The 13,207-nt window shown below is 40.5% G+C and overlaps 2 protein-coding genes across 5 annotated transcripts in view; both read right to left on the bottom strand.

Annotated features, from left to right (window-relative positions):
- LOC129712704 (lactase-like protein) overlaps positions 1 to 4,605 on the bottom strand; it is a 27,970-nt gene extending 23,365 nt beyond the window's left edge. For 2 of the 3 annotated variants that reach the window (XM_055661352.1, XM_055661353.1), the window contains exon 1: positions 962 to 4,605. In XM_055661352.1, coding sequence (XP_055517327.1) covers positions 962 to 1,082 — 121 coding nt within the window. In that variant the 5' untranslated portion in view covers positions 1,083 to 4,605. The remainder of the gene's footprint in view (positions 1 to 961) is intronic. The other variant, XM_055661350.1, reaches the window with a different exon arrangement.
- Positions 4,606 to 4,753: 148 nt separating this feature from the next.
- On the bottom strand, positions 4,754 to 9,944 carry snapc5 (small nuclear RNA activating complex, polypeptide 5). 2 transcript variants are annotated; one of them, XM_055661358.1, is made up of 4 exons: positions 9,868 to 9,944; positions 7,783 to 8,076; positions 6,904 to 6,999; positions 4,754 to 5,445 (listed from the first exon to the last, which is right to left on the bottom strand). In XM_055661358.1, exons 2-4 carry the CDS (start codon positions 7,870 to 7,872, stop codon positions 5,308 to 5,310), a joined length of 324 nt encoding a protein of 107 aa, XP_055517333.1. In that variant the 5' UTR covers positions 7,873 to 8,076; positions 9,868 to 9,944; the 3' UTR covers positions 4,754 to 5,307. The 2 variants fall into 2 exon arrangements, with proteins under 2 accessions (XP_055517333.1, XP_055517334.1); XM_055661359.1 differs by lacking the exon at positions 9,868 to 9,944 and adding an exon at positions 9,690 to 9,801.
- Positions 9,945 to 13,207: the final 3,263 nt, after the last annotated feature.

Genomic DNA, 13,207 nt, shown 5'->3' on the forward strand with positions numbered 1-13,207 from the left:
TTAGACAGAAGGACATGTCCATTGGTTGTGAAATCCACAATTAGAAATCATGCATTCATGCTATAATGTCATCTATTTGGGAGAGAGCCGAGTAGAGATTTATTTTGAATTCTCTGCAGCACCATATATGTGGTGCTTCGTCATTTGCATGTTTGAGGCTTAGATTAGGTAGTTTCTGAGGTTGTAATGAATTAATGGATATTGGAAAGTTATTGTAAAGTTGAATTATTTTATGGAAGGGCGGGGAGACCATTCGTTTCAGTTCCTAAAGCTACGTATCATGGGGGCTTTATTCATTTCTAGCCTGGATTTGTTGTGGACTGATTAATAAATCGTCTGTGTATCAATTGATCATTGGGATAGTGGAAGATGAAGCAGTAGATCCTAGTCCTTGGTGCTGTAACAATTCCAATATCCTAAAGTCTTTTCAGAATACTTGTTAGATTCAACCAATCAAGATTTTGAATATTTGTCTCTTTTTTTCACCTGGATCTTGATTTGTAAACTGAGACGGTAAATGCACATACTGTTTCTTATGGGGACTGCCAATAATCTGTCACTACAGGGGCAACAGTCCTTCGTCATTGAAAACTCAATATGATGCATATAATCCAGCTTCTGGTAACAAACATTGGCCTGCTCTAAACTGGTAAGAATTCTGAAGCTATTGGACACAGAGAACATATCAATAGATCAGTTTATTCTTATATTGCGTAAAGTTAAGAAACTGTCCACAAATCTGGTATAATGAGAAGATTCCAGAACTGAGAAGGACCAATATTATTTTTCTTGATTATTCTTAAACTTTTAGATCAGTGACCAGAAATGGACATTCTGTAACAATAGATTTGTTCTGACCATAAAAATCATGCCTTCACCATACAGCATCTTAAAAGTATTAACAGTAAATGAATACATCGCTCTAGTTCCTAGCTCTACTTGGGCCCTTCAATGTACTTACCAGCAGGGAAAGTCCCATAGTAGAAGGATCCGCCATGGTCTTTTGTCCAGTCAAAGTCCAGAGTCAGGCACAGAGGCAGCGCCAGCAGCAGCCCTCCATGCAGAACCAGGGGCTGCATCATCCTTCAGCCTTTATCAGTCCAGTGTCGTTACCTAGCACCCGATGGCAGCTTCTCCCCACAATCTGTCCACACACAGAGTACAACACAATCATGCAGAAGAGTGCCGCAGAAAAACTAACCACACGGGCAAGAGCACATTGTAAAGTGAAAGCTGAGGGATGACCCGACAGGTCTTTCAAATTCTGAACTAATTTGATTGATAAATGAAGAGAAAACGTGTCCCCATCTTAATGAATTCACAGTGCAAATGTGAAACTTCTTCCCAAAGGAATAAACGTACAAAGGAGGATGTTATAGAACGAGATGATGGGGGGATCGGATGAATGGGGAGAATGTGATGCCGTGAGTGAGCACTTGATCTGAATGATCTCTTTCTATGTTGTGCTTTCCATACAAAATAAACCTGGTTATTAACCATCATAGCTTCTACCGCAGGCACAAGTATCAAAGATATGCACTACCATGTATTTTTTGTCTTGCATTATATTAATTGGCATCCTTGTCATCCAAGTAATTAAAATAGCATTTACTGAATTTGTGTTCAGATTGGATCCTCCATTCAGAAAGCCACAATACTGCTTTTGGGTCTTTCCAAGTTCCTGATGTTGAACATTTGCACCAGATAGCTAAAGGTATCACCTTGATATCACATTGTTGATTTCCAGACAATATTGTAGAAAAAATGAATTCCTAATGTAATGCTCATTTGTGTTATATACACATCCAGTCAAGTTTGGCAAATGAGATTAATGAAAGACTGACTGCCACAAATCATCATCTTACCTGTTAACCTTTCTTCATTTATCTGGATGAGAAGATGACACCAATACTAGGCACTCAGAATAAATCCACCCTGCAGCCGTACACAGTCCAAAAATAAAGTAAAAATTTGGAGAACAATCTAGCAAACTATTCATTGGTTCCAGAGAGAGAATGTCATTTGGAATTCAATGATGCGTTAGCAAATTTAGCTGAACTTGACAAATCTCTTTGTAAAGGCCGAGTTTCCCTTGTAAGCAAACTTTTCTAAGCTGTATTTGAACCAGCCTCTCTTGTGTGTGTTTTTGATGACAATACTTCAGTGTGAGGATGAGCTCTGTGTCCATTTTCATAGGAATAGTTCCAAATGTAAGCATATAAAGGATCACAATGTTGTGCCAGGTTGGAAACAGCTGCTCAGTGGCAACCACTGACAAAGCAAGTTCAACCTCTTTCCCTCTGCCTAGATACTGCAATGGGGTGAATGCCTCAGAATTAGAATGGCTCACCCCTCTGAAAAGTATTGCACGTTTTCCAAAAAAAGATCTTTTGCAACAAATCCAAACTTCTGATAAAATTCCAATGGGGATATTACATTCTTCCAAAGACATGTTGCACTAAACGTTATTCCCTTATCATGTAGCTGTACACTGTGAATGGCTCGATTGTAATTATGTATTGTCTTTCCGCTGGCCGATTAGCACACAACAAAGGTTTTGCACTGTACCTCGGTGCACGTGACAATAAACTAAACTGAACTGGACGAGGGAGTTCATTGTTGTAATTATCTTTTACAGTGAGTTTTAACCTTTCAGTAGGCTTGAGGTAGTTGTTGAAATGTTCAATGATAGGTCATAGTATCTGTATAGTGACGTTGCCATGTGTGTTTGACCTGATCTTACCCCAGAGTCACAGGACAAGAGTCAGTATGTGCATCAAGGTCCTCGAAGCAGAAGATAGACAATTTTCTTGCAAGTGAGTGATAGTATGGATGCAAATGGATCTCCCTTGGCATATTCACACTTCTACTCAAAATGTTAGCCTAACTGCTCCCCTAAACCGTCATGTTCTTGTTTCACATATGAATGTTTAGCTTTCAGAGTAATTTGAAAATGTATTAAATGGGCCCTTCAATGGTGCTACTAATCATAGAATGAAACATCTATAATGTTGCATTGGGAGTCCAAATTAGCTTGGATTATCTCATGCATGCATCAGTCTCACTGAAATAAGATTCATAAAATACAGATTGTGGAATTCTCTGCCACAGAAGGCAGTGAAGGCCAATTCACTGGAGAGTTTACAAGAGAGTTAGATATAGCTCTTGGGGCTAACAGAATCAAGGGATATGGGGAGAACTGATTTAGCATGATCAGCCATGATCACAGTGAATGTCGGTGCTGGCTCGGTGCCAAATTGCCTACTCCTGCACTTATTGAAGGAGAATGGGATAGGATCAATAACACACTTCTATTTAATCCCAGTTCAAATGATATTGGTCCATCTCCAGGCCACTTCAGAACATTCAGTCATCTGACTGCGACAGCTTCAGAATCTTATTATCTTTTAAAGGCAGCCTAATCTGTCTAGCACCTGCCACAAAGTTTCATGATCAATGAGCCAAAGTGTTTCCTCAAAACAGCAAAAAAAACACCAACTAATTTTGTTTACAATACCTCCCTGGATAAGCCCTTTTTGGTACACACCCTCCTGTTAGTTTAGACTAGTTTAAAACCTCCCGAGTAGTCCAGAAAACCTGTCCACCAGGATATTGTTCCTCTTACATTCAGTAGCAGCTTCTGTGTCTAATACAGGTAACCTCTGCTCCTAATAGGTCGCAATGGTCCAAATGCCTTCACCTGTTCCAGCACATGATGCCCTTTCCTCCTATTCCTGCTGTCATTAGCACTTGAGAGGCAACAATGTTGGCATTCTCAGACTTCTGGGATCTTCTCATTGCACTAGATTTGAAAAACAATTCATGAAGTGCCTGCGTCTTCATTCTGTTGTATTCAGCTTATGTGCTGTTTGGTTCTGAGTCTCATCTGACATGCACTGAGAGTTGGCTTAAAATGATATTTAATTGTAATGATGGTTTACCTGTCAATGATTAGCTTCAAGTCTATACGGGATAATCCTACAATCATTATGACTAATTTGAATTTAGAAGTAAAAAGATGTGATGTTAAGATTTATATTCAGAAAAAAAAAATGTCATATAGATTGTTACAATCTCCCATCACTAACATATAAACTAAACCATTTTGCACCCTGCATCTTGACACACATTCTCCCTTTAAAATATAAGAAAAATAAACTTTCCCAACTCTCAAATTCTGAATCTCATTTCATATCTCAAATGCTTCTGCCAAATATCCTGCAAATTCAAATAAAATGAGCTCAGGCACAGTACAACAGTACAATAAGGACACCCAATCAAAAATAGCACCCTTCTGTCTTTCTCCGCAGCTTACATTAACTAAGAACAGTGGTTGTTTGCCCCAGCATTAAGGCTGGCAAAGAGCTTTGTACGCCCTGCTCAGGTGGAGGGTCAACAACATTGTTTTCAGCAATCAGCCTTCACTAAAATTGTCTCAGGGTACATTCCCGAAAACAATTTAAAGGAAATCTTTTTATCGTGGTTTAATAAATACATGGGGTTATGTGCACTTTATGCTGGTACGGGTAATCAATTACATTGCTACAAACATAGCCAATGCAATACTGTGAACTGTTAAGATATGTAATGACACCAAGAAGCTGTCACCAACTCAGCTGTAGATGAGTTATATGGATGCCACACCAGACATTCCCGTCTCCCTGTAATTTCTGCCGACATTCGGTAGACATTCCTCTCTCCTTGTTAGACTACCCAAGCTTGTTACCATAAACATGGACACTTACTATTGTAATGGTACTTTCAGGAGTTTCTGCACAGGCTTTTTTTATTAACAAAACTAATACTGCAATAGTGATTAGTCACTATTGGAGATCCTCAGGGGATGCACAGAAGTAATAAAATAATAAAAGATCCCGTGACCAAGCACAGAGACTGCAGCATGTGAATATCATTCATACATCCAGCTAACTTTGTTGTCTATTGTTCCAAAACCTCAGCACCCATGTTCCAAGAAAGTTCAAAATTGCGAAAATTTGCACACCCGCAGAGATGCGTTTCTGATTTTGTCTTCCTAATTCTCAGGGACTTGTCAGTTTGTGCCGATAACACATCTTTATTCAGCACAAAGGTTGCACCGCTGCAACTGTCGTCCACTGCAGCTGCCCTTCTCATTTCTGTCAAGGAGGTGAAGCAATGAAGACAACACTTTCAAAGTAATGTTTCAGAAGTTATGGTCTGCAGTTCTCAAAGGCTGTTGTGTTCATACATCCAACTTGCTGTACATTGAAAAAAAATCTGAAGACATCTTTTGTGCTATTAATTTAAAGTCTTGACACAAAGCATGATTTAGTTATATTCTTCATCCTCTTCTTCTTCCACTTCCTCCTCCTCCTCATCATGTCTTATATGAGTAACAAACTGGGATGTGTTTAACTGTAGCTGGGTTTGATTGATGGTATTTTCATTGTCTACCTGCATCAAAGACTGTAGAAGGAAATGATTAGCAATAAAAATAAGGTATTCAATAGACACATTAGGTTAAAGCTATAATGAATCTTACATAACTTTCACTCCTTAAATTTAAGATTAGAATTACTATTCTATTAAATTACTATTAAATTATTCTAGAATGACTATAATATTAAATGTTTTGCTCCTTTTTTCTAGTTCAAAACCCATTTTGAGGGGAATTAGTCTGTTGGGTCCCTACATATGAGAACCTTGGAGGGGACAGGGATATGGATTACGTAGGCTTGAGGAAGATAACTTTCGATTCTCGGGAAAATTTCACAACCTTATAACATCTCAAATCAATTTACAGTTGTGTTGGGAGTGTAAAGCTGCCAATTTGTGCACAGCAAGCATCTGCAAATAGCAATGGGAAATTGATCAGGTATCTTTCAGTACTGAGGAATAAATTTCAGGCAGGGAGATCAGGAAGAGCTCCTCAAAAGTAATGTTCTGGGATCATTCTCACCGGGATAGGCTTCTCCATTTAATGTGTCATCGAAAATACACAACTTCACCACTGAGAATCTGGACCAAACACAGGGTACCCCAGATTAATGGGGATTTGTATACCCAGAAAATGGCGTGTATTCTAATTTTCTTTAACGCAAAGTCATGTTATCTGTGCATAAATACAAATTGGAAAAGAAATTGTGTTTATTCATGTAAATTCTGAGAGCGTGAATCAAATGGGCTTTTATCCTGTGTTGAAGAAGGAACTGCAGATGCTGGAAGATCGAAGGTACACACAAATGCTGTAGAAACTCAGCGGGTGCAGCAGCATCTATGGAGCGAAGGAAATGGGTTACGTTTCGGGCCGAAATCCTTCTTCAGACTGACTTTTACCCTGGATGGCTTTTAGTTTCTGAATGTAGTCTGAACTGTGCTTATCCAGGTAAGTGAATAGTACACTGTCATGTTCTGTATTTGTACTTTGCACATTTAAAGACTTGAGTGTCATGAGATGATTCACTTTCAGCAGAATTCCCAAGCTTTGACTTGCTCACAATCACAGGATACAGCATTCAAATTGACAAAAAGAGTACTGGTGACAAGCTGACCAAAGGAGTTAGTGTAGGACAGAACCCAAGAGAAAAAAATAAAAGGCAGGTACACAAATGAGCAAACTACAGGGAAGCAGAGTAGAAATGCAAGGAAGAAGGTAAACAATGAGTTATTTACAAAGTAATCTATTCAACCTTATTATCTTGTTCTAAATTCCTGCAATATTTTCTCCAAGTAATGGAAAATAGAACAAAGAAATGAGGTCCAAGTATGAATGAAGAAAAGTACATACAAATACTAAAGCATACCAGAATTAAGACAGCACATAACCAAAACAAAATTACAAGCAGTCACTGTGCCTGGCTAATCTGTCATCTTGGAAATTTTACTAAACATTACAGTATTTACAGCACAAAACACATTTCTCACCTCCATGGATTCAGGTGTTTGGCCACACTTGTCAGTGCCAACAGTGTGGCCTTCATCTTTGGTCATGATCATGGATCGCAAGGCCAACTCTTCTACCTGCAATCATAGCAAACTCACATTAACATGGACACATTCCTAAAGCTGTAGATAGCCACATTAACAATAACTTGCATTCATAATGCATTTTGAAAAATAGTGACATTGCTGGTCACATAAAGGTTAAATAAATCAAACATGTATAGAACACAGAAACTGAAAAGCTATTTAGCCCCTCAGGCCTCTATCAAAATTCAGTGTGGCCTGATGTTTTAAGACCAAATGCTGGAAGGTGTTTGGATTATTATTTTATGACTGACACAAATACTGGCTGAATGACTCATTCAATATTGTAAATTATTAAATATATTTAAATATAATCAAGCATTTTGGGGCTAAGAGAAGTCAATGGTTAGGCAGGGAGGTTAAGTTGAGGCCACAACCTGATAAATTATGATCTTAGTGAACCTGTAGGGCCTAATTGTATTATTAAATTTTCAGCTGCATTCTGACAAGACTCAGTACTTTGACTGGATCATGACCAATCTATTTAAGTGCCATTTTCCAGAAATATCTCCACATCCCCAACTCCATCTTGGTTCTGAACAAATTCATGACAGAGTGTGCACTATGTAACAGGATAGGCCAGTAGAAACATCTTTCCTATGTACTTTTCTGCTATTTCTGGCTGGATTAATACATGAAGACATGGTAATTGTTTCTGTGCCATTTGCTTATACCATACCTAACCTGGAAATATTTGATTGAAAGGGATTCCATCTCCTGGCATGGCACAGCACAAGAGGACAATCCACTAAACACAAACTTTCTTTGTGGATTTACCTTGAGTCGGTTTAATTGATCTTGTAAAGTGCTTTTGATCTTCAGTAGAGCTTCCTCTTCTTTTTTCAGCTCTTGTAGCCGACTCAACATTCTAAGCCTCACTGTGGTTTTCAGCTCACCTGCAAGATGTTTAATTCACTTGCTCTCAATCATACATTGCAGTCCTACCAGGAGCAGCTATCTATGTGTGAAGACCAGGACAGATATGCAGGAGCAGCTTCAGAAATGTAGACTGCTAATTAAAGACAAAATAGCAGTATGTCATGAAATAAAGGTCTTTTCACGAGTCAATACCTGAAAGAGAAAAATTGTTCAGTACTTGGAGGAATCACATTCACAATATTAGTTAACATTCACCGACATGAAAATCCCAGGTCATTCACAGCTTAAAATGGAGAAAGAGCATTTATGATGGCTCCAAGTACTTCAAATACTTTTGTCAGAAGCCTGGTACAAATGGCAGGAGTGAATTAGCATCCAAACTGTCCACCCATTCACTCCACCTGTGGAAAAATTTTCAGATCTCATATCGACCATTGACCTTAGGCATCCAGCAAAGGAAAATTAAGTCTGTACATTATTTCTACACTGCTCTGTGTACTACTAAAAAAAACGGAAGCTCTCTCCATCCGCTACCCACTTTAGCTTAAATTTCCAATCTGAGTAAACCTCGACTTTAGATTCTAATGGAAATGTTCAAATTGATTTGACATGGTAGAAATTTAAGTAAAGGACTGAGAACCAAGTCATTCATCTTTGAAATTAGAAGCAATATAACCATATAACAATTACAGCACGGAAACAGGCCTTCTCGGCCCTACAAGTCCTTGCCGAACAACTTTTTTTCCCTTAGTCCCACCTGCCTGCACTTATACCATAACCCTCCATTCCCTTCTCATCCATATGCCTATCCAATTTATTTTTAAATGATACCAATGAACCTGCCTCCACCACTTCCACTGGAAGCTCATTCCACATCACTACCACTCTCTGAGTAAAGAAGTTCCCCCTCATATTACCCCTAAACTTCTGTCCCTTTTCTAAACAAAGGATGGTGGAAATCTTAGAAGGTATTTCCCCAAAAAACGAGTTTGTGGATGATGAAGGCACTTATCTGGCGCTGGGGGGGCTGGGGGGATGGGGAGTTGGTTAACTGAGTTGCAATAGAGACGAGGTATGACGTAACTGACCCTGCTGTCAGTGTGGAGTTTACATGTTCTCCATGTGACTAAGTGGATTTACTGTAAATTGCCCATCGTGTGCCAGCGAGTAGATTCGGGAGAGAGTGAGAAGGAGCGCGTTAATAAGAATGTTGGAAGAATAAAATAAGTCAGTGTAAGGTTGGTGTAAAAATGACAGTCGCAGTTGGATATTAATTCAGATCTGTTAGTCAAGGCCTTGGGATTTCTAGCCCAGTAATATGGCAGCTGCACCTTCACTTTCAGTAGCACAGTTTAAGGTGTAGAAGCAGTCACGGGAAGACACAAGTGCTGGAATAAGTCAACGGGTCAGGCAGTGTCTCTATAGACAACATGAATAGGTGACGTTTCGGGTCGCGACACAAGACACAGCGGATGTTGGAATCTGGATCAACAAACAATCGGCCGAAGAAACTCAGTGGGTCCAGCATCATCTGTGTAGGGAAAGGAATTGCAGGGTCCTGATGCAGAGTCCCGACCGCAAACATCCACAATTCCTTTCTTCTTACACATGCTGCTCGACCCGCTACGTTCCTCTAGCAGACTGTTCATTGCAAGAAGAACATGTTTCCACACTGTCGTCAGGGAGGGAGCTCCATGACTCAAACTCAACATTGTTTAAGGCAGAGGAAAAGCTTGATCATCAAATCCACACTAACAGCTGCAGATTAATTCCCTGGCTGCCGACGACACATGCCGGTCACACACCTTGCTGCACTGCAAACTTATCATTCACCACGCACGCCCCGCTTTTAACCATCAGACTTGAAGAAACCGGTGCAAAGTACAAGGTTTCAGCTTGGGCGTTTCAGTTGCAGCTCGGAGTTCTTTGCACCCACCCACCAGACATCCAGACGACCGACCGGCCCGTCGCCCCGCTCACTACCTGAACACGTCCCACCTGCGCGGCGTCCGACACGACCGGAACCCGCTGCCCCACGCAACCCATCCGTCACTTCCGACTCCCCGCGCATGCGGGCTGGAGACACGTCCCTAGCAACCGCAGGTCGCCTGCAAGCTGTGGCGGCGGCGGCGGCGGCGTTGACCCAGAGCCGCTTCCAGCGCCGGCACCGACAGCCTAAAGTGAAGCCCACTGTGGCCGAACTGCCGATTGTGGAGTTAATCCGGCCTCACAGTGGTTTTGTCCATTGCTTACACTGAATCGAGCACCTTTAACGTTGCAAAGTACCACGAGCCTCAGGTGCCAGAAAGTTCGAAGCTGTGTGAGTTGCCCGAACCCTGCCTGGTTGCTGTGAAATGAAAATTGTAAATAAAAGATCCTGAAGGTGTGTGAGTTGCCGAACCCTGCCTGGTTGCTGTGAAATGAAAATTGTAAATAAAAGATCCTGAAGGTCTCGAGCAAAAAAAAACTGCTGGAGGGACTCAAACTGTCTGAATAAGTATCCCGTCCGTCCCAAAACATCGTCTGTCCATTTCCCTCCACAGATGCTGCCTCACCCGCTTCTCTCCTCCAGCACTTTGTGTTTTGCTCAAGCTTCCAGCATCTGCAGGCTCATGTCTCTCTATCCTGAAGTAAAGGCAAGTTTCCTGGCTTGAAGAATCGAGAATTAGATGTCACTGGTTAAAAATAAGGTGGTCACCATTTAAGACAGAGATGAGACTTTTTTTTCCTCTCAGAAAAAGTCATGAGCCTTTGAAACATTGTCATAAAGTGGAGAGGGCGGAGTGTTGGAAAATGTTTAACTTAAGAAGTGAAAGTGTACCAAAGGTATTCAGGAATATAGAGTTGAGGCTGCAGCTATATTAGTTATGACATTAAATGGTGTTTAAACTAGCGGCTGAATTATACATTCACATGCTTTATAATTCCACACCAGCCTGTTTCCACTTAAATTATGTTTTCTGACCCTGCCATATTCCCTTTCTTTCACACATGTATTATAGAAACTAGTTGAAGATAATAGTTCCAAGTTCTGTTTACATCTAACTTCCCTGCCATTGTATTCCATTAGTACACAAATGAGCTCATTAATTTACATTCTGTTGGCCCATTTATAAGTGATAAGAGTAGAATTTAGGCCCATCAAGTCTACTCTGCCATTCAATCATAGCTGATCTATCTCTCCCTCCTTACCCCATTCTCCTGCCTTTTCCCCTTAACCTCTGACATCTGTACTAATCAATAATCTATCCATCTCTGCCTTAAAAATATCCACTGGCTTGGCCACAGCCTTCTGTGGCAAATAATTCCACAGATTCACCACCCTCTGAATAAATAAATTTCTCCTCATCTCCTTCCTAAAAGAATGTTCTTTAATTCTGAGGCTATGACCTCTAGTCCTAGACTCTCCCACTGGTGAAAACATCCTCTCTACATCCACTCTATCCAAACCTTTCATTATTCTGTATATTTCATTCTGGGATCATTCTAGTAAACCTCCTCTGAACCTTCTCCAGAGCTAGCACATCCTTCCTCAGATATGGTGCCCAAAATTGCTCACAAATTCCAAATGCGGCCTTAGCAGCGCCTTATAGGGCAATTGAAGGAAAGAGTGTTCATGTCGCGGCCCTGTTTCCACCAATCTTTCCACCACCACGCACAAGCAGCGACAAGACAGATACCATTGTATGCAGATGCGGAGAAGTGTGTTCAGCTCTGGCTGAACAACTTCTAATCTTGTGTGTGGACTCAATAAGAAGAGGTTAGAGCTTCAGCATTACATCCCTGTTTTTAAATACAAGCCCTCTTGAAATAAACGCTAGCATTGAGTTTGCTTTCTTTACTACCGATTCAACTTGCAGATTAACTTTTTGGGAATCCTGCACCAGCACTCGCAAGTCCCTTTGCACCTACGATTTGCATGTAACGTTCTTAATTCTCACCCCATTTAGAAAATAGTCTACACCTTTATTCCTACTATCAAAATACATGACTCCACACTTTGCTGCACTATATTCCATCTGCCACTTCTCTGCCCACTCGCTCAACCTGTCCAAGTCATTCTGCAGTTTTCAGAATTCTGTCCTTTTCCGTTCACCTTACTCCTTCGGCTATAAGGCAATGAATAGTTTATTAGTATTAGCTGTGACACAATCATTCCCAGGAATCAGTGGGTTAACATATGATGAGAGTTTGACAGCACTGAGCCTCTACTCGCTGGAGTTTAGAAAGATGAGGGGACCTCATTGAAACTTACTGAATAGTGAAAGGCCTTGGATAGAGGAAAGGATGTTTCCACTAGTAGGAGAATCTAGGACCAGAAGTCATAGCCTTAGAATTAAAGGATGTTCCTTTAGAAGGAAATGAGGAAGAATTTCTTGTCAGAGGGTGGTGAATCTGTGGAACTCATCGCCACAAAAGACTGTGGGGGCCAAGTCAATGCTTTTTTTAAGCAGAGATAGGTGCATTCATGATTAATAAGGCTGCCTAATTTTGCTCCTATCACATGAACTTATGAGCTATTATTTGGACATGATTCCTATGTCCAGAATGCAGATCCATTATACTGATCTTGTGCTGGGAAAAATATTAGTTAGCAAAAACAACAAAATAATAAAATTATAAAAACATACCAGTTTACTAGCTTCTTGAATGCATTCTGAAAGATTGCAAGACAAGGCCATGATGGCTTGGCCAATGGGAACACATTATATAATTGGCACCCAGGCAATGAAACAATAGTATATCGTGCTGATTAAATGAACACTTTTTCATATGATCATAAGCGATAGGAGTACAATTAGGCCATTCAGCCCATCAAGTTTATTCCGCCATTCAATTATGGCTGATCTATCTCTCCCTCCTAACCCCATTCTCCTGCCTTCTCCCCATAACCTCTGAAACCCGTACTAATCAAGAATCCATCTATCTCTGCCTTAAATATATCCATGACTTTGCCACCACAGCCTTCTGTGGCAAAGAATTCCACAGATACACCACCCATTGACTAAAGGAATTCCTCCTCATCTCCTTCCTAAAAGAATGTCCTTTAATTCCTATTTGGACAATATTCCTGGAACATTATCTGAACTTCACAGTCTGCAAGTTATAAACGCATGCCTGATTCAATCATTCTCTGTAGTTTAGTTCTGAAGGTCTCCAGTGAGGTAGATAGTAGCTCAGGACTGCTCCCTAGTTGTTGATAGGATGATCCAGTTGCCGGATAACAGGAGGGAAGAAACTGTTCCTGAATCTGGAGGTGTGCGTTTTCACACTTCTGTATCTCTTGTCTGATATCATGTTGATTCTGTCTCTAAAAAGACAA

This window comes from Leucoraja erinacea, chromosome 33 (assembly GCF_028641065.1).
Source record: "Leucoraja erinacea ecotype New England chromosome 33, Leri_hhj_1, whole genome shotgun sequence".
NCBI lineage: Eukaryota > Metazoa > Chordata > Chondrichthyes > Rajiformes > Rajidae > Leucoraja > Leucoraja erinaceus.